Source organism: Aulonocara stuartgranti (genome assembly GCF_965226115.1).
Source record: "Aulonocara stuartgranti genome assembly, chromosome: 17".
NCBI lineage: Eukaryota > Metazoa > Chordata > Actinopteri > Cichliformes > Cichlidae > Aulonocara > Aulonocara stuartgranti.
Window position 1 is genome coordinate 8375309 of NC_138953.1, and position 21073 is coordinate 8396381.

Here is a 21073-nt window from a genome sequence, read left to right on the forward strand (position 1 = left end):
CTAACCTGTGTACGCCCATCTTTTGTTTGACCTTTGACCCAGATGTGCCAGCCAATTTTAATGCATGCTAAAGTCTCTAGACTTCCATGCCATGCTTCAGGGATGCTGTGAGGACACTTGTTAGCCTGCTTGTCTTGCCTCTCTCCTGTCTTCTCTTTTCTTTTATCTCAGTTGGTGCCCAGCAACAGCCTGTTGTTTTCCATTCTGGAGTCATGCTCTATGTGTGTGTGTGTGTGTGTGTGTGTGTGTGTGTGTGTGTGTGTGTGTGTGTGTGTGTGTGTGTGTGTGCACGTGCATTAAAGAGTGAGTGCGAGTGTGTGGGAGAGCTGGGTGCTGCAGTGTCTGGAAACAGCCTCAGGAGAAGATCTGTCTCTTTCTCACACATTAAAAAAGAACCAACATCACCTCGAGCATGCATGTACTTCAGCACACACACTCGCACTGGGAGCATACCTGTTATTACTGTGCCTTAGTGTCTCTCGGTTTCCAAGATTGTCTCCCCCCCATCCCCCCACCCACTCTCACACACACACACAAAAGCACACAGACACCTCAGCACACCTACACACACAAACACACAAACATTTATCTCGTTATCTGTCTAGCCAGTGCCAGCGCTCACCGTATTCTTCGGTGGCATTCAGCTTTCTTTCCACCGTGTCTCCTCCTCACACTGCAACAGGCATCTTTGCATATGTGTGTACATATATGTGTGAGGGTGTGTGTGTATTTGGAGTATGTGTTATGTGTGAATGTACTGAGGGGGGTTCTGTTATTTCATTGGCTGGCTGGAATGTAGGGGCGTGGCTTGCACCAGTAATGATATCTAACAGTGGGAGAGAGAGAGGGAGAAAGAGAGCGAGAGAGAGAGAGAGAGAAGGGGCATCGGGTTGCAGCTCCAATAAAAGACTGGAAAAGACAATTTGCTGAAAGATAAGCGTGCGAGAGAGAGAGAGAGAGAGAGAGGAAGAAACAGACAGGGTGGGTGGGGGTTAGGTAGGAAAAGAAAAGGAGACTGAATAATGTACTGAGTGAGAGAGACGAGAAGAGAGAGAGAGACGGAGAAACAACTGAGATGTAAGAGAGAGGGGAGGAGAAAGAGAAGAGTTGCAGAATGATTCCAACCATCCACCTACTTCAGATGCTCTTCTTCTCGCCTGCATCCTTCCACCTCCCTCCTTTCATCCGTTCAGCCACCCATCACTCCCTCCCCTGCTCTTTCCATATTTAATGGGAGCACACACAGTGACAGCAGGGAGATTGACTGGTCATCTCCTTGGACTCAGAGAGAAGGCGGGAGGGAGGGAGAAAGAGGTGGTGGGGTGGAGGAAAGACAGAGGGAAAGAGTGAACTCCCTTAAATAATCAATCTTCATATCCTTGTGTGCCTGGCCCATACACCCCCTCACTTTGTCTTGTCTCTGAGGAGAGGCAAGAACGCAGCTGAGGAGAGGAATTTTGGATTTCCAGAGATGTGGATGTTGGACCTTTCTCCTGGCTAGAGAGAAGATGGGATGATGGACCAGTTGATGGAGAACAAAAAAAGACGGGCAGATGGATTAATGGGTGGACAGACACACAAAGAGCCTGAGAGACAGACTCACGCTTCAACTCTAAGTGGACCCTGTCTACCTGTCCTGCACTTTCTACCTCCTCCTCATCTCTCCTTCCACCAGCTGCTCTGTTAATCCTGAGCTAAAGAAGATAAAAGGGACATTATTAAGAGAAAACTTCGGAAGAGGAGATAAAAATATCCACAAAGGCAGCATCATTTTCAGAAAGTGTTGCAAGAAAAGGGAAGCTGGACTGTATATTTAGACAGGGACACTGTGAAAGCGATGAGTGACAGATGAGAGAGACTGGAGATGAAGCAGCAGAGAAGCGTTACCACCTGAACTCAATCTTGTCTGTCAAAGGGAAGATCAGACAGCAGAGACGATGAACTATATTTTTGGAAACAACACCCTGTACCCTCGCAGTTCGAGGGTAGGCGGGGCATCCGGGGGTCAAGGGGCGGGCCTAGGTATCAAACAGAAGCTGGGGCCCAAGCGGGGCTCCTCGGAGGAGCTGGCACCTCCCCACACCTCCTCCCCCTCCACCTCCTCTCCCGCCTCCTCCTCCCCCTCCACGTCCTCCTCACGCTGGCAGCAGCTCCTTATGTTCTTCTCCAGGAGGAATGCCTTCACTGACTGTATCACTGCAAGCCAGGTAACACACACACCTCAACCTGTGTGTGTATGCCCGCTTGTGTGTGTGTTTGTGTGTGTTGTGCTTTAGGGATGGTGGGAAGCATGAAACCTTACCTGAGTTTTTGTTGAGTGTGTGTGTGTGTGTGTGTGTGTGTGTGTGTGTGTGTGTGTGTGTGTGTGTGTGTGTGTGCCATTATTTAGCTAACATTCTCCAGTTTCAGTTTCTTAGCCAAAAAACAGGGAGGCAGTGAGGGGCAGCTTTAAACTGAAGCTGAAGCAGCACTCTGTTTATGGTAGAGATTTTGATAATGTTGTCATGGAAATGAGCCCTGGCATAGTGTACGAGACCCAGAGAGCCGGTGTGTTGCCATGGCAAAGCCATCATTTAGCTGAGCAGTCTCCTCACTGCAAGTCTACAGTGAAATGAAAATCTTAGCACTGAAGGTGTGTGACTGACCTGATGAGAGGCATCACTGTCACCCCATGTGTAACGGTTCATTTAGGTCGTTATTATAAAACGAGCCATAGGAAGTCTATCCGTGTTTGTGAATTATATACAAGTGAAAGATAGATGATGTTTTTTAAACTGCCTTTATAGCACTTTATTTAGGGGCTGGTGTTGAGCTGGTGCATTGAATGTAAGCAAAAGTAGACAAGTTGAGCATCATCAGCTTTAGGGGACAATTAACATTTTTTAAGGATTCTTTACAGTTGTCAGATTTCTTGGGACAGAGACTTCAGGGACATTTCTTGACATATCTTCACAAATTCATATCAGATGTAAATAAGAATACTTGTGAGACTCTGTCCAGATTTTCTCAAGAAAATATCATAAACCGATCCTGATTAGCTGTCCTATCTGATTCTGAGGTCACATAAACTGAGGAGAGAACTTTCAGTCTTTGCAGAGATATGTAGTCTCAAACTGCTCTTGTTTGTATATTTACTTGTATAATTCCCCTGGGTTCATACTTGATCTTTCTGGTTTTAAACGACCTCTGAATACTTAAGTAAGTAGAATATTTTGTGTTTTTTATGTTATCAGTGCAGTGTTAAGATAAACTAAATAACAACATATAAATAATGCATCAGTTGGTTCGTAATGACCGGATTAATCTATAATTCTTATAGCTGTCTTCTGGAGCATATATATCCTCTGTCCATCCATCCATCCTCTTCCACTTATCCAATTCAGGGTCATGGGGGGAGGGGCAGGCTGAAGCCTATCTGAGTTGACATGAGGAGCGAAAGGCAGATTGCATCCTGGATAGAGCAACATCATTAATTTAATCAAATTTTACAGTTGTTTTACACATTTTTGTACCAAACAGTGTGAACGCAGTTATTGTGGAGAGTGTGCCGGACTGGACTGTACCTTCAAATTTGTACCTAACTATAGTATGATGAGACTGCCATTAACCCAGCTATAAACCCTGCTTTATGTCCAGTTAGCTGTCTAGTGCTTCACCACTTTATTGAGTTTCCACATGCTGAGTCAATAATGCTCATGTAGTGTGGAAAAATGGAACAAATGTGAACATGCATGATGTACATTAGGATCTTCCAGATGTTGAAATAATTTGCAGCAGCTGACTTTGGTAATTTTCTATTTAGATTGTTCTCGTCTTTTTTAAGCACCACCTTTTGAAACCCTTTGTTTCCACAGTGTTATGCAATCTATTTTTATCATTACATTATGCAAAAATATAAAGAGACATTTAGGCCATTCTCTACTTTGCATGAATGTTTTGGATGTTGCTTGTTATTGATATCAGATTTTTAAATGGAGGAAGCTGTGCCTTCCACTCAGCATCTCTTGCAGATATTAGACTAGTTTTCTGAGGGGTAAAATAGCTTGAAACATCAGAACATTAGGAAAGTGCTGCAGATGTGATGATGTGATTGGCCATTAGTGAGTCCTTCTACTGATATGGTATAATCAGCACATAAAAAGCATCAGTGACATAAAATAAAACATGCATAAATAAATGCATGAATGCATGGATTCCTACCTTAATTACAAGATTCCAGACAGATTTGTAAAGTGCGGTAGCATGTGTAACAGTCTCAAACACTTATTTTAGTATTTGATGTTTTGTGGTACTGTAGCATATGTGTCAGAATAAGAATTTCAACATCAAGATTTAAAGAATAAACCCCTTTTTCTGCTTTAATGAGAGAAATCCAAATGAAGCATTTTCCCGTAGCTTCTTATTTTTCACAGCTGATTTCTTTCTGGGTTACAGAATAGTAAATGGTGTCTGTACTGAATAAAAACATTATTGATCTGACACTGAATGGAAGGCGAGCCACTCTGTGTTCCACCCTGCAGCAGTTTTACAGTTGTCTACAGATTTACAGCTCAGTCTATGAAAAAAGAAAAAAGTAACCCACCTCCTTGCAATAATCATATTGGCCTGTGTTCTCCCAGGGTGTTACCATTTCCAAGTCTCAGACACTTACTGCATGACTGATAGGGCATTATGCTAAACACGCCCTCACTAACACAACTCTCGGTCCCACAGAGAGAGTGTATGGATATAAATGTGGTGTGATACATTTGACACTGTGTGTGTGTTGGTTATATCAAGCTTCCATTATGATACACAGAGCTTTGCAGACCCATGTCTATATGTAATAACTTTCTACTGTCTCCAGGGGGCAGCATTAAAATATATAGCCCAACCAGTATTGTGATGCTCCTAATTTCTTGCTCTTTTGCTCTTTACAGCAAAAGAGAGTTGAGGCAGAAGTGATCATAAACAGTATCTTTGTAGTGGAGTGGAAGCACTTCAGCCACTGTCTGTGCTTTTTATCTGTGCTTTTTCTAATCTTTGATGATTTCACTTGCACTTCTTCCTTTTCGTCGTAAAATCATCTGTCACTTCCTTTCCTGATTATAATAATAATAATAATAATAATAATAATGGATTGGATTTATATAGCGCTTTTCAAGGCACCCAAAGCGCTTTACAATGCCACTATTCATTCACTCTCACTCTCACATTATACCTAAATGTTAACCAGCATTCAGCCCACGCATACTGTCATCTCTATAGTGCTATGCATTGCAGGACTCCCTGTAGCTTGTGAACTGGTTCTTAGTCTTTCTCTCTTTGGGACTATAAACCCCACATTAACTTGCAAGTGCTAATGGCCAGAGCCAGTTAAGGTTTTGATGGTTTAGATTGTTGAGCTAACAATACACAAATGTTCATTAATCTTTAATCAAATTGTTTAAAATGTTCAACACTTTTTGAAAAAACCATATAAAGCATAACAGTATGATATAGTTTTGGAATCATATGGATTTTAGACTGGACTTTATCTCAGTGGTGTCTGTTGCTAAGCCTCTTCCTCGATGACAGTAATGTTATTGATTCTAAACGCTATCAGCGCTCCAGTCAATCCATCTGTATAGGTAGCCTGGATGTTGACTTTTGGCTGTACTTTGATAGTGTTATTTGCTACCAGCAGGCAAATATAGTTTGAGTCTCTTTATAGCACACACAAAAGGTTAACCCTACACGCTTAAAAAAAAATTTTTTGTGCACACAAACAGCAGTCCTCTCTTTCACTGCCCCACCCATTTCTTTCTATAATTGATGAATAGTAAACAAGAGGTATGAAGGTCATACTGGCTCTCCAGAAAGAGCTCTAAAAGCCTTAAAGATGTGTTTAGTGGTCAAAGGAAATGGGTGTGGAGAGGGTTGGGCAGAGTAGGGAGACAGAGTGGGAGAGAGAGTAAGACACAGACGGAGACAATTAGTGACTGATTAGATATCCGATCCTAAAATCATAAACTATCCATCATAAAATGTCCATCTGAGCATACAGCGAATCAAGCGACAGAGGTCAGCTTGTCGATCATGTTAGGACTGTTAGTTGGAATAGTCTGAATGTAAAGTATCAGCAGGAGAGGCAGTACATCGGTTTTCTGTTTGGTTTCACATTGTCTGCTGTCTGTCAGATGTTCCCACTCAATAGAAAAGTGTTAAAATGTATTTAATCACAGCAGATTCCAGTATTATCACAAGCAAAAGGTGTAAAAGACAGAGTAACAAATTTACAGTGGTTGTTTTATTCTAAGAATGAGGTCTAAAAATATCCTCTATATATGTCGGTAATATTAAAATGGAAAATGTGTGGGAGCTACGTCACAAATGCTTTAGCTATACTGCCTTTTTGCACAGTACAGTTCAACCTACTCTCCCCAGCACACACACACACACACACACACACACACACACACACACACACACACACACACTGCTTCAGCAGAGAGTGGCTCATTATCCTCCTCTTCCTGAGAAGACTTTCCACTCTCCCAGCACCTCATGGGATACCAATGTGCATGTGTAGGCTTTTCTTTCACAGCTGATTGTGGATTTGTCGTTCCTACTATTTCACCTTGTACATTGGTCTGATGGGAAACCTAGGACCCCAGTATGCTTGTGTGCGATTAAACTCCAAGTCTAATATTTGAGTGGGCACTATGTAATTAAATAAAGTAAGTTTTTTTTTTTTGGAGTCTTCACACCATAGCTGTGAATTTTCACCTCCCACACTCAGAATCTATACATCATGGCCTCATGGAAATGAAAAAGCGCTTTAATGCTGAATAAATGAGAAATCACAAACAGGTGCCGCGAGATAGAAGTGGTTCTTTATTCTTCTTCTGCTGTGATAGTGCTCTGCTCACATCATATGGAAACACACACTGGGGCAACTTGAAGGTTAAAAGCAATGACTTGGAAACATTAACGTGTTCAGACTTGCTCGGAAACCCTCGGGGCATCATGACTGACGTGCCCTGCCTGCTTTCTTTCATTCTGATCAGCTGCTACATGAAATCGTAAATGTTGTGTGATTCTGCAGAACAGAAGGAATGATCTCAACAAAGTAGCCTCGCTGTATCTTCCCTCTTTTATTATAAATGATAGCGCGGTGGTGATGTCATGAGTGGGTGGGATTATAATGCAAATGTATACCGTCCGGACCGTCATTGTGTGTCGTAACTAATGAGCACCGCCTCTGATGCTAGCCAACGCTGCAGGTGGCATCAACTGTTGTCATGGTGATACTGCTGCGCTGATCACCAAAGGGAGAAATTTGGGTTTTTGTGTGTTTTTGTGTGCACGAGAGAGTGCTAAAGTTAAAAAGGAAAAAGTAGATGAACATTTGTATATAAACTTGCTATCTTTATATGTGATCTCACACACACGCACACACACACACACACACACACATTGTGTTGTGGCCATGAGTAGTGCAATGGATTTGCGCTGCTTGAGAGTGTGTGAGGTGTTGCGTCACCTTCTGTGAGTGGGATGAAGCTTGCATATCAGCTCTCTCCCACACACACTGAACACACACACACAGACATCTCCACACGCTCCCTCTCCATCAGTCTCCTACCTCCAGCCTGTTCTCTGGTTATGCTGATATAATCAGCACAGATTAGCTGACCACAAGCAATCACTTAATATGTCCACTAACTAATGAGACTGAACACAACATAACGATGTCTCCATCCATCTTGTGTGATTACTATGGGATGGTTTGACACTACAGGCGGCTTGACCTATTCACCGCTACTTGAGAAATTCATGACTGGATATAAGTGCTGATTGTGATGTAAATCAGAAGCCTTGAGTGTCACTGCTTCATTAGAGCATCGGCTTTTCATTTTAGAGCAACAATGTCTGCTTGTGTATTATTATTACTACCAGGCAGAATAATATTGGCACCTTTGTTATGCAGTCACACATGGATGTGCTACAGTAAGTGACAGGCTCATTACTGTACACCATAAGGCACAGATTATAATTGGAAAAGCTTTTGTTGCACAGAGAATATGAGCCAGCAAACAGCAAGCTTTGTCCCACGTTAATGATGCCATCCCTCTTGACTTGTAATTGTGCCTCCTTGTAGGACAATGAGTGTGCGTCTTGATTAAAATTAAAGTTTAATCCTGTGACAGAAATGAGCAGCAGCACCACCAGTAGTGGCTTCTCTCACAGTTTGTCCCTTTCTTCAAGTAGGTATGATCAAATCTTTTATATCACTTCAGCAAATTGCCTCTGGAAAAAGTCCTAAAACAGATATGAATATGCAGAGTCAGCAGGGAAGGGATTCGATTTTGGTACCAGAAGCTTTCTTGTATTTGTTTGCTTGTATTAGAGCTGGCTGTGGTTGCATGCAGGTAAACAGTCCATAATAAGAGCAAGACAGGGATTGCATTTTGAGAAAGATAATATGCAGAGTGACAGCAGAGGAACTAGTGATGTCAGCTGGCTTCCAGAAACGTTCAAAATCTGGTTCCCAGATTGTAAATGAAATAACTTGTCCGTGTTAACAACCAGGCCAGGGTTTCTGTCACTTGGAAGCCAAATATGCACTAGTTCCAGTTAGTTTTTTAATGTTCTGCATGATAGGTACAAGTGGGTGTCTTCTGATGTTTCTTCTTTAAGAAAGTAACAGCATGAGACATTTTAATGTCAGTACTAACACTGTCAAAATTTCCACATATCCTATGAGCAGCAATACCATAAAATTTCAGTAAAGGTAAGATTTCAGCATCATGATGCTGCAGTGGTTCGTACTGTTGCTTTACACCAAGTAGGTCTTGGATTCAAAGCACCATCTGCTCGGTGCATGGTGGATTTGGGGGCCTTTCTGTGTGGAGTTTGTGTATTCTCTGTGTGTCTGTGTGGGTTCTCACCTGGTACTCCAACTTCCTCCCACAGTCCACAGACATGCAATTAGCGGGGTTAGATTAACTGGTGAATCGAAATTTCCCAAAGGTGTGAATGGCTGTCTGTCTCTGTGTATCAGCCCTGCAACAGATTGGTGGACTGTCCAGGATGTACCCTGCCTCTTGCCCTATAGTCCCCGCCCCTCCTACAATCCTGCATTGGACAAGTGGAAGTAAATGAATAGATGGGACAGTAAGACTTAAAGATATCAGCTTTTCAAGAGCATTTTGTTAAAATGAATTTAACTTATTAGACTCACTCACCAAGAATGTACAGATCCGGTCTCTATTTCAGCTGCCTGCATCTTTAGGGATGTCATTGTTTCCTTTAGAAATGATCTGTGACACTGTTTTTCCTTGCTGTGTTTTGCTGTTGGTGGGGGCTTTTTTCCCTTCGTTTTTCTTTTGATGCGTGCAGTATAGTGCTGGACTTTCATCATTCCACATGTTGTTATTGTCCAGAATAAAATATGGCCAGGTTGTTGAAAATACCATAAAAACTACTGGTACTAAAGAAGCTTTTGTTATGACAGTTGCTTAGATAAAAACAAGCATTTTTCCTACATCAATTTAGAAACGTAATATTTTCTTTGTAATTTTTATTTGACATTTTTGCATTTTTGCAATAAGTTTAGTGTAAAATGGTCAGCAGATAAACTGGTAAGTAGTTGCTGCTTATCCTCCTGTCTTTGGATCTTTGGCAGTGCTTTAATATGAGTGTGTGGTTGTGCTAGAGTAATAAATGTATTCAAAAGGAACTAATGAGTAGAAGTTTTTTAACACCCACAGTTTTAAGTCACTTTTTTTGTTGCACTGCTGTAAGGACTCCAGCTCCTTCATCTCTGCCAGGATTAGGCAGAGTGCCTAGAGACTGAAAACAGAGTTTGTAATTAAGTCATGGAGGAAGAGATCACCATCCTGGCAGTCACAGTGGGCACACTGATAGACAAAGAAAGAAAGTGTCAGTTACAGTGACTGTAATTGACACCGAGACCACTTTCTTAACAGACAATACCATTACAGCATGTATTACTTCACTCTGAGCTCTGGCTCACAGTTGGAGGGATGCACATGCAGTCTAGTTAACAGAAGCTATGGTTTCACCAGCATGTATGAGTGACACAGATAGATGGGGAAAGAGAGCGCGGTGAACACCACGGCGAACGAACCTCTCAGTAATTGTTGAACCTTGCGCGCTTAATTCAGGAAACGATCGTACACAACATCCCCACAAGTAGGATCGCTTCCTGAGGTCAACAATCAGAGGAGGAGGAGGTGTTTACGACAGTACAGAAGACTCGGCCCTGCTCCTGTTGACCCCACTAACTTTCCTATTACAGCATGTTATCCCACTTGTAGTATTTATGATAAGGAATAGTGGCATGAGATTGAAAATAAGTCACTATTGCAGTAAACAAATCCTCCAGAAATCATTTCTTTCTTGTCGATCAGTGCTTCACATTAGCTGAAGTTAAATCTTCAGAACTGTAATAATCCCATTATGTTATGATAAAGGCCACACTTCTGTGGGTACAACGTGTTTACAGTGTGTTTCTAAGCCATGTTCTTATCGATACGCTAAGACGCTGTCGATTCAGGATGAATGCTGTTTCAAATAGGGATCCACAGACTCTGAATCTGTGGGTTTTTGTTGTGGTTATTTATTTACATGACAGGAAGCAATTTGATCCATATGAGAAATAAGGGACATATTTCAAAGTCTTTTCACCAGCTCCTTGTTTTACCTGCGCCTGAAGCCCAGGTACAGTCTGAAAGAGTGTAGATGTAGTTCATCCACAGAATGAGGAAGCTGATAATAGTAATGTATTGCCACAAGTAGTTTCTTTATGAAAATAAGATGTATGTCAATGCTTGTATGTCTGTGCACTACTGATTCTGTGGGAAACACTGATCGTGCAATTTTTGAACATGAACAACACTGATGTGTCGCAGCATATCTTATTTGTTAACGTTGTGATATCGGTCAACAGATACATATATGGGTGGTAAACAGGGACATCCATTTCAAGTTATGTTAGATTTTTATTTAAATAAATAGAATTTTCTTGCTGTCAATTTCCTGAATTTCAGCTAAATAAGCTGTTAGAGCTCAGGTAACCATTTGCTATAGAATATTTGTGCTCTATTAAATTTCTGGCTGGTGAAAAAAACTGAATGAAGTGTCTGCCAAGCTTGATCTCCTCTTTGTCTCAGTTAGTTAAGGACAATATTAAATCTTATTATTTTACAGACAGACAACATTTAAATCTTTAACAGCAAAAGCTTGTCAAAGCCTTCCAGCTCCAGCCCAGAGCACATCTCTGCTCTAGTCATAACAGACTCTGTAAATTAATACTGATTTCTGCTGCTGGTGTGTGATATATGATAATGAAGATCTCAGGCTGCAGCCTCACATGTCTGATCACCCACTGGATCCATGGAGACCACAGCTCCTGTTGGTCTTTTTTACAAGCTTTACTTGTGGATCGTGTCAGAGCATCTGCTGCCATTATTCAGTCGATTTGTGTCTGTTTAGAAAAGTCAGTGACATGACAAATAGTACGCGCATTTGTTAACAGGAAATGCCTTTTAAATGCTGTTAGACCTGGTGCCAGTGCTAATTGGACTGAGCACTTCTTGAACTCTTCAGGCCGTATAATTACACCGAAAATGTATTTTACAGCCTTTACCGTAATATTTACCGTAATATGTACCATCAGTTTCAATTAAGATGAAGTGATTCCAAGATGAAGCCAAGCACTCGACAACTGAAGCTTCAAAATACTCTGAATTATACCATTATACCATCAAGAAACTACAAAATGTAACATTTTGTGGGATTGGAAAACTGGACAGCATTCAAAGCTCTATACCTGTGTGTTCATTATTATGACAATTATTTTGCTCACCTAAGAGTCAGTAAATGATTTGAATTTTTTGAGGTGTGGGGCCTCAGTATCTGAGTGGGACACTACATAAATGTAAGTCAGTACTCATGACGTCACCTTCATCGTATCTGTGTGCGTGCATTCTAGCCTCCTCTCAGTTCTCCATCTGTCTGTGGAGTCTGAGGCCTCCTGCTGGGGACAGCCAGGATTACAACCTAGTCTCCAATCTGGAGAGAGTGGAGTTTATTGATTGTAGTTAATTGTTTTCGGAAGTCTGTTCTGCAAATCCTCTCAGCCTCCAGCCAAGATGCTGTCTCCTGTCACATGTCTGTTTTTGCTGTCAAACACTTGATCCTCGCTGACGGCTCTTGGTGTGGTCAGTTTTTGGCTTTTAGAGATAAATAGTAAAACATTTTGCTTGAGTGAAGCATGAAGGAGCAAAAAAGACATGGCCCACATCTTCACTTTTTACAGGAAAGAAAGGATTGTGTGAATTCAGTGCTTTGAACATTTTTCATGTGTGTGACTGTGTGTGCGTGTGTGCATGTGTAAAAGAATAATTAATATCTATTACAGTAATTGCATGGAGCACAAAAGGTTTTATACTCAGCAAATAAGGTTGTTTTTTTTCTCCTGGATAGTCGGGTTGTTCTGACCCAGAAGAGAAAATAACTACTCAATTAAACCAGTGTGCAGAACTGATGGTGTAACGTTGGCTGATTTATTATTTTCCTAATGTTTTTCTGTTAAAAAAATTAAATTAAAACATTACATAGTGGTGTCAAATTAGAGTGGGGGTAGAAAGCTAAGTAGAGCTTGACACAGTGTAGGCAGGCTGAGTCAGATGATTTCTAATAAAAAGATTTGGGGGTGCAGTGTCAAGTTTGTCCCACCTTTAGTACTAATGGAGTAATCACAGCAGGGACTAGAACCTGACTGACAGATTATACTTCTCTCATATGAGCCTAATCCACACTGCAGCATTGTGGATTAGGCTCTAAGATGTGAAATATCTTATTCTCACATCCTTGTTTCTTCTCCTTGTCTGCCCTCTCCACCCCATCCCTGTATTTTCATGTTTCAGCAGCAGCCTCCACCCCTCCCTACCCCGCCCTCTAGCACTATATTAGTGCTGGCTTCATTTAGCGCTGTGATGCTAACAGCCTATTCTTCTTGCTCATCCTCTTCTGACTGAGCGCTTAGCCTGCAGCGCTAGCAGTACTTTACACAGGGAACACACACACTCTCTCTCACACACACACACACACACACTCGTAACGCACTGGGCCGCTACAACAGGCTTTCTCTCTGCCACCCTCGCCCTCTCTCCATCCCTTTGTGCTCTCCACATGGGTGCTGCTTTTTAATGTGCCTTATCTCTATTTGCTTCTCTTTTGCTTATCAGCTTGGTTTGGGGCCAGTTGTGCTATATATTAACTGACATTATAAAGACATCAGGCTCATAGCTACAACCAGATAGGTGTATGTGTGTGTGCATTTCTCTTGCTCCAATGGCAGATCCTGTTCTTTCCTAAATACCAACTGTAGGCTGCCAGAAGCTATATTTAAACTGATCTGGGAAAAAAAATAAGCCTTTTCTCAGTCACTGTGCACAGGCTCAACTGATATCAGTAGGGTTTTTATAGTCGTATCTATGCATCTACTTAAATGTAAAAAAAAAAAGAAGGTGAATTTATTGATTTATTTTTAAGTGTTGCCAAGTGTTGACTTTAACCCAAATCAGTTAATAGTATGAATTCCTGCTGGTTATCTAACCAAGTCCATCTAAGTTTGTTAAAGAGACACATACATTTTTCTAAACATGTAAACTGCAAGTTCTTCAATAACCTTGAATATCTGAATGTTTTCTGGGGTATAAGGTTGCATAGGTATATAATTAGTTCCATCTGAACAGGAAGAAAACATAAGAAGTGTCAAATTTATACTTTACTAAGATTATACTGGTCCTTGGTGCTCTTTCACAGTTCATCCACTGTTAGAAACAAGCCGATTTTTTTCCAACTTTCCTCATAATGAGAAAGTTTGAACAGCAGATGGATAGTGCTTCTGTGTTTCCAGCCAGAGCTGTGTCCCTGAAATGACCCTCTAGCTGACATCATATGGAGCCAAGAATAGAAAAAAGAAAAAAACCTGTCTGAAACGTCGCAAAACAATGAACAACAAAGGAAAAGCTCAGTAGGCCCACAATGCCAAATATCTTTTTTTGCATAAAGGTGCAATGCCACATCCCATATTACTCGTTATTACTTATACTGCAACACCTCTTCAGCGCTGCAAGTGTAGTGCAGTGACAAAGTATTTGCCCCCTTCCTGATTTCTTTTCTTTATTTGTCACACTTTTATGTCTCAGATCATCAAACAAATCTTAATATTAGACAAAGGAACTTCTGTAAATACAAAATGTTTGATTTTTTGTTGTTGTTGTTGTTGTTGTTGTTCATTGATCGTTTATTAAGGGAAGAAAAACCTACGTGGTCCTGTGTAAAAAGCAATTACTCTTCTTTGCTGAATTATTTTAATCCAGTCACATTGGAGGGTTTTGGAGCATGAACGATGTGGTCATGCCAAAGAATCTTAGTTGGCTTTAAGTCAGGACTTTGATTTGGCCACTCCAAAACCTTCATTGTGTTTTGTTTTTTTAGCTTTTCAGGGGTGGACTTGGTGTTTCCAGTCACTGTCCTGCTGAATAACTGAGTTTGAACTTCAGCGCGTGAACTGATAGCTGGACACTTTCCTTGAGGATTTTCTGCAGTGGGACAAATACTTTTTCGTGGCACTGTATGCAAGAAATAAATAAAAAAACACAATTTAGATGGTTATGTATTAAGTTTCCATACCTGACCACAACTGTAAAAGATCAAAGGCGTACCTTCTGCCATAGATAAATTAAAGCCTGAAACATATAATAAGCAACCACATCATGATTCACAAAGAGACAGTGAAGTAGGCCAAGGCATACACACAAAACGCGCTTGCAAACACTGCATTCCAGCTGACCCGGCCTGTCTTGAGATGCTTTAAAAGAGCAAGACAAAGGTTGATGGAAGCGACCGCAATCCACCAATCACAGCACTCCCTTCTTTGTACACACACACACTGTGACTCTGAGCGCTGTATTGCTGTCCTCGGTTGCCTATCGATTAGTTATGCCTGGCTGCTGTCATGTGCAGGAGTCCGGGGAAGCCCCCTAATTGGCCAGTCCGGGAAAGGGAGAGAAAGAGCAAGAGAGTGAGTTGGGGAAAGAGAGAGAAAGAGAGAGAGAGAGAGGTGGATGCTGAGGGAAAGAGGCACCATAGAAAGATGAGAGCAGCTGAGGGATGTGGCTAATTCAATCTATCATACCATGAAAACAAGACAAGATGAGAGAAGGAAGATGATGAGAACTCTTTCAGACCTTTTTTTAAATTTCTGCTGGATTTAAAGAATGAATATAAATCTTAAGAGAAAAGGGAAATGCAATATAGGACTTTTTGGAATATATAAATGTGATGAATGCTGAGGGGCCAACACTTTTGATACAAAACTGGAGTGTGCTGTCGGTGGATAATGTGAATTACTCTGACTGAAGACTGGAGTAGACTAACCACAGGAGTGAGAAATCTTCCATTGGAGCACTGTCTACAGAAACAAAGCAGGACTGGAAGGAGTGGTCAACTTGTCCAAGTGGCTTTCCTGTTTCTTTTTGGGACCCAGCTTTTATTATCCTACTGCTACCATACCACTGAGAGATGGTGAGAGTGTTAAAAATGCTAATAAAGGAGGATGCTTTGCTTTTGACGACTAATTCACACTCAAATCCGTAAGGGAAAGGAAACACGAGTAAAGTTGCCTAAAGAGGAGGGATTACTTTTTTTTTTTTTTATTCCGGTGAGATTTACTTATTGACATATGAGAAAAAAGGGCTGAAATACCTACTTTGTACTGGATGCGGAGAGGGATTGGTTGTTCTTGAGAGGCATGACCTACATTATTCAGACAGAAGTGATGGTGAGGAGCATCTCAGTAAAGGAGAGAGTGTGGTAAGCGATAAATAAAAAAACAAAACGTAAAGACGACAGAGAGGATTTCTTTGTGTTTTTATGAATCTTTGTCAGTATGAACACTTATTTCCACAGCCATGAGTTTTGTTGTAGCCCTAAAAAGCCCAGCGGTGGCACCACAAAGGGCAAATCTGGCAAAGGGAAGGCCAAGTCGAGCAAGAGCCACTCTCACTCGAAGCATAACCAGAATTTATTGCAAGTACAGACGCCGAGTAACCAACTGCAATCTTCGCCTCGACACTCACCAAAGCGCCACCCGCATTCACCAAAGCCAAAGCAACGGCATCCGCCAAAACAGCTCACTCCGTCTCCCTCTCCCAGCTACTACCACATAGCGCCACCATCTTCCAGTCATCAGCTATGCCCGCCATCACCAACTTGCCATCTGGCCCCACAGTCCCCAAACAGTCTATTTCCTTCGCCAAGCCACCATCAGCTTCACCTATCGCCAGGCCACTATCACTCCCCCAACGACCACTTGCTTCACCTGTCAGCAAGTCATCATCAGCTGCAGCATCATTCTCACAACCAGTATCACCCATCAGCCTCGCCCAGTCACATGCTCTCTTCACATTCGACTCATCAAATCTACCACCAGCAGCAGCAGCTCCGCTCCCCCAGTCACCACTCACTGTTCCAGCAGTACCAGCACCACCACCACAACTGCCCTTCTCCTCTTCCTCATGCCTCCCAGTCGCTTTCTATCCATCCTTTTCACTCTCCACAGCTCCCCTTGTATTCCGGGCTGGGGGGTAATGGGTGGAGCACACTTCCTACCAACCTCGCCAACAGGGGCTGTAGAGGGAAGTTTCCCAATCTTAGAGACAGCGTGAAAAAGAGTCCCATAAAGAGCAAAGGCAAAACAGGAGGCAGGCTGTGGCCCAATGACACGTATATCTGGACTGCACACTCAATGGAGACACCCCCACATGTGCCACTCATACACCACTTCCCACGAATACAAGCCCATGTACAGGTAGGTTATAGGTGGAAGTATGTCAGACGTGGACAGCAAAGGCGGGAACAGCGTTATTTCCCATCTATCTCTACTGAGTGAGATGCTGATACCAGAAACAATTTTCAGTTATGCATTGTGCAGATGCACTTGTGGTGGATTTTGCCTGTTATTAGTGCTAAATAAAGTCATGAACAAATACTTCCCGCTTTTTTTGATAAGCAGTCAAGCTAATGATTGATTATAAAAGAAAATTAATCATTTACTATTTCATCCTCAAAATTTCAATAGGTGTAGAAGTAACTATAGCCTTGGTATCTAGAACTAGGTTTGGGATGGGGGAGGGTGTCCTGCATGTACTGTAGACCATTCTGCTAGGTGGATTTATTGGTATTGTAAGGAAAGGGCCTCCTTTAGTCCATTGTATCATTTGAAAGATAACCTCATGCTAACTACAAAGAAATCTGTATTATTTCTTTGAGTATATCACATTGGTCTGCAGTTCAGTTTCAGAGAGCATATACTTCTACTTAACATATATTTCTATGTCACTATTTTCCAGCTATTTTATTGGCCACTGCATTTTGGGCAAATTGCTTTCTTAGTGTTTGTTTGTAGAAAGATCTTCAAATGAAAAGCTACACACTTATATAGGGGTGATATAGAGAGTGCGTTACAAAAAGGGAAAAAAACACATGGCAGTAGAGAACGAGACATTCACTGATTTTATACAGGACACTGTGTCCTTTACTGACATAACATCTGATAAGAGCTTCAATTGTATGGAAATAATAGCATTGATTACTATGTTCAAAGTACTGCTAGAATCAATATAAACTGGCTACATTAGTCCCTAAAAGAAAGATGGAACAGTGAGCAAGGAAGAAGTGTAATTTGTGACAACAGCCTCCTTCAGACTCAGAGTATTGCTATCTCATTTCATTTATTTATTTATTTCACACTTGGTACAACAGTTTCCACAGTTAGTTCTTTCAGACAAACCAACCACACTTTCTATCGGTAAAGCACTGCAACCATGTGTGAATAGGAGCAGGAAGAAGAAAATATTCTTATTAAACCCTGCCCCCTATCTACAATACAACTTATATTGCAAGTGGGCACCAAAAAGCAAGGAACAAACTAACATTTATCTCCGGTCCTAACTCAAACAAAACAACAAATTTAAATCTCCTAATTTTAATAATTTCAATTTTATAAATAATTTATTTGTATGTTCTCTATATTTAACGTTATGAATCATTCGTATCACTTTCTTCTGCAATAAGTTTAGAGGTTTTATAGCATTCTCATATGTATTCCCCAAACTTCCACACAGTAACTAAAGTATGAGAAAAACAATGAAAAATATAAAATGCGCATTGTTTTGTCATCTAATAAATCTCTTACATTTCCCAAAATATAAATGTTTTTAACCATCTTCTTTCTAATACTCAATATGTGATTTCCACGTCATATTTTCATCTACTCTTACACCCAAAAAGCGAAATTCAGCAACTCTTTCAATCAATTCTCCATTAATGGACATAATGACTTCTTCCTCCTTTACACGATTGCCAAATATCATGAATTTCGTTTTTGTCAGATTCAAAAATAATTTATTTACATCAAACCATTTTTTTAATCTTAACATCTCAGAAATCATAATTTCAAATCTTTCAAATTCACTCCTGAGCAATAAACATTTGTGTCATCTGCAAATAAAATAAAATTTAACCTTTTTGATACGTCACAGATATCATTAATATATAAATTAAAAAGTTTAGGTCCCAAAATAGAACCTTGAGGAACGCCACATACAATCTTCAATCTTTCAGAGGTATTGCCGAGTTAATGTACATATTGGGACTTATTTTCTAAATAACTCCTTAACCAATTCAATGCCACTCCTCTCACACCATAAGTATACAATTTAGAAATCAAAATAGAACGTTGTAACGTGTCAAAAGCTTTTTTTAAATCAACGAATACCCCGACTGTGTATTTATTATTATGGGTTGCAGATGAAATATCGTCAATGAAAGTCAACAATGCTAATGCCGTTGATCTATTTTTACGAAAGCCAAATTGATTTTCATTTATTAGTTGATTTTTTTCAATAAAACTATCAAGTCTTTACGCAAAAAGTTTTTCAAGCACTTTTGAAAACTGTGACAAAAGAGACACTGGCGTTATTAAAACTATGCTTATCTCCTGATTTATATAAGGGTATCACTTTTGCCACTTTCATTCAATCAGGAAATACTCCTGATTGTAACGAGAGATTAAAAATATAGCAAAGAGAAATACTTATTCAGTCTAAAGTCTTTTTAATTATAACCATGTCTATACCATCACAGTCAGTAGATTTTTTATTTTTAAAGTTTTCTACAATTGCTACTAGTTCTTTTATGGTAATATCAGCTAAGAATATAGAAGTAACCACTCTACTTTCTCCTTTCTAGACTTCCTCATATTCTGGGTCGTCATTTTTTCTAATTAAATTTGCTAAAGTAGGTCCAACATTTACAAAAAAGGAATTTAATTCGTTTGCTACTTCAGTCCTGTCATCAACAACTTGACTATTCTTAATGAAATAAATAGGCCGATCTGAGGGTGTGTTCTTGTTACCCAATACTTACCCAATATTCCAAATGCCCTTAATATTATTCTTGTTTTCCTGATGGGAGGGCTACAAATACATTGGCTGCTAAAAGCAATCTCCAAGTGTTGTACTTATATCTGACCACAGTGTTATGGACAATTTAGAAGCATAAGGTCACTACAGTATTGCTGCCATTATCTTGAAGCTTCGAGTGCTTTGCTGATGTTTTCCACACAAAACTGCACTCTGGGCTGTCAAATGAATTGTAATATATTCATAGCTTGTCTCTCTTTTACTCTGAGGGATACTGGAAGTAATTCAGAAATACAGAGAAAACAGATTTAGAGCAAATGAAAGGTTTCAAAATAAAGCCTGCAGTCAATGGGACAGCACTGAACGATGATGGGCGCAGTGCAAGAGCGATTCCCAGTAATACAATCAAAAGAGCATAGCCATCCATGTGTAACAGGAAATGTGTCGTATTATATAAACTCTACAGAGATGAAGAATAGTAAAGGAAATGAATGTAACAGTGTAGCTCTCTTCTACTTGCTATAGTTATTGCGGACACGGTGATCACAGAGTTAGAAGGTAGCGATGGTGTGATTAGTGTGATTAGAGTGGTTGTTCTGAGTGGATGGAGTCATGCTCCATCTGATTAAGTTATCTGATTTTCATTGCTTGTTAGGAAGTCAGAACGAGCGATGATGTTATGATTGTATGAATGTTTGGGTCCATGTTCACCTCTGTGTACAGCCAGTGTGAGTTGGTTTTAGAGAAACGCAACACTTTGGCCTTTGTATGTGTTTTGCACGTTCTTCCATATGTGATTGTGTGTGTGTTAGATTGCTATCCGGTTGTTCAGTGATGACGCGACGAATCCTACTTCCGGGTCTAAAGTAGTCTGCGTTTAATATGGCTTTTGTGTTGTTAACATGTTTAATGTTTTGTATTTTCTTCTATTTGATCTCAAAAAGCTCCTAAAACAGTCAGTGATCCCTGTTGACCTCCCTCGGCTTTTATTACCGCTAATCATTTATTTAAGCTCAGTTTTTAAAACCCTAGGATGTAACTACAGCCCAGCCCATGCAGCAGTATATGAATGACTAACCTCGTATTGTGGATGGATTATCTCAGTTGTTCTCCTGGCTGAAGTTTGGTCCTTTTACAGCATCCTGCCATGCGATTACATTTGTTTCTGACCACCGAAAACACTCACGTTAACTTTTATCGAGTGGAAAAAAGGTTAGCTTGTTTATATTATGCTAACATAGCTGTGTCGCTAGCGGTCACATAGCACATCATTATATACCAGCTAGCCCAACTTCAGTAACCCTACAAACGTCACTGCTGTTTAGTTTTCTGTCTTCATTTATGCTGGAAGTGATAGCAGAGCTGCACGTTTTAATTTGTTTCCAAAACCCCGCAGTCAAGACATGCTATATTGTATTTAGATAGAAGCTAGCGAGCTAACTCCCTGCTAACTTCTAACTCCGTTAAATGTCATAAATTCGGTTTTCATGGATGCCTGGATGTTAAACTCAATTGTTACACCTGGTAGAGCAGAACGCTGATCATTTTATTAAAGATGAAAGACTTTAGACAGTTTTTCAACTCTCAGT

General features: G+C 40.6%; 1 protein-coding gene across 9 annotated transcripts in view; it reads left to right on the top strand.

The window, feature by feature from the left end:
• Nucleotides 1–21073, top strand: part of LOC309692454 (discs large homolog 1-like protein) — a 112866-nt gene that overhangs the window by 40810 nt on the left and 50983 nt on the right. Inside the window, exon 1 of one of the 9 annotated variants that reach the window (XM_082510962.1) lies at nt 15742–16870. The exons of the other annotated variants lie outside the window; for them this stretch is intronic. Within the exon in view, the coding sequence (XP_082367088.1) occupies nt 15950–16870 (921 nt within the window). The 5' untranslated portion in view covers nt 15742–15949. Of the gene's footprint in view, nt 1–15741; nt 16871–21073 lie in introns of those variants that run through there. 9 annotated transcript variants of the gene reach the window in all.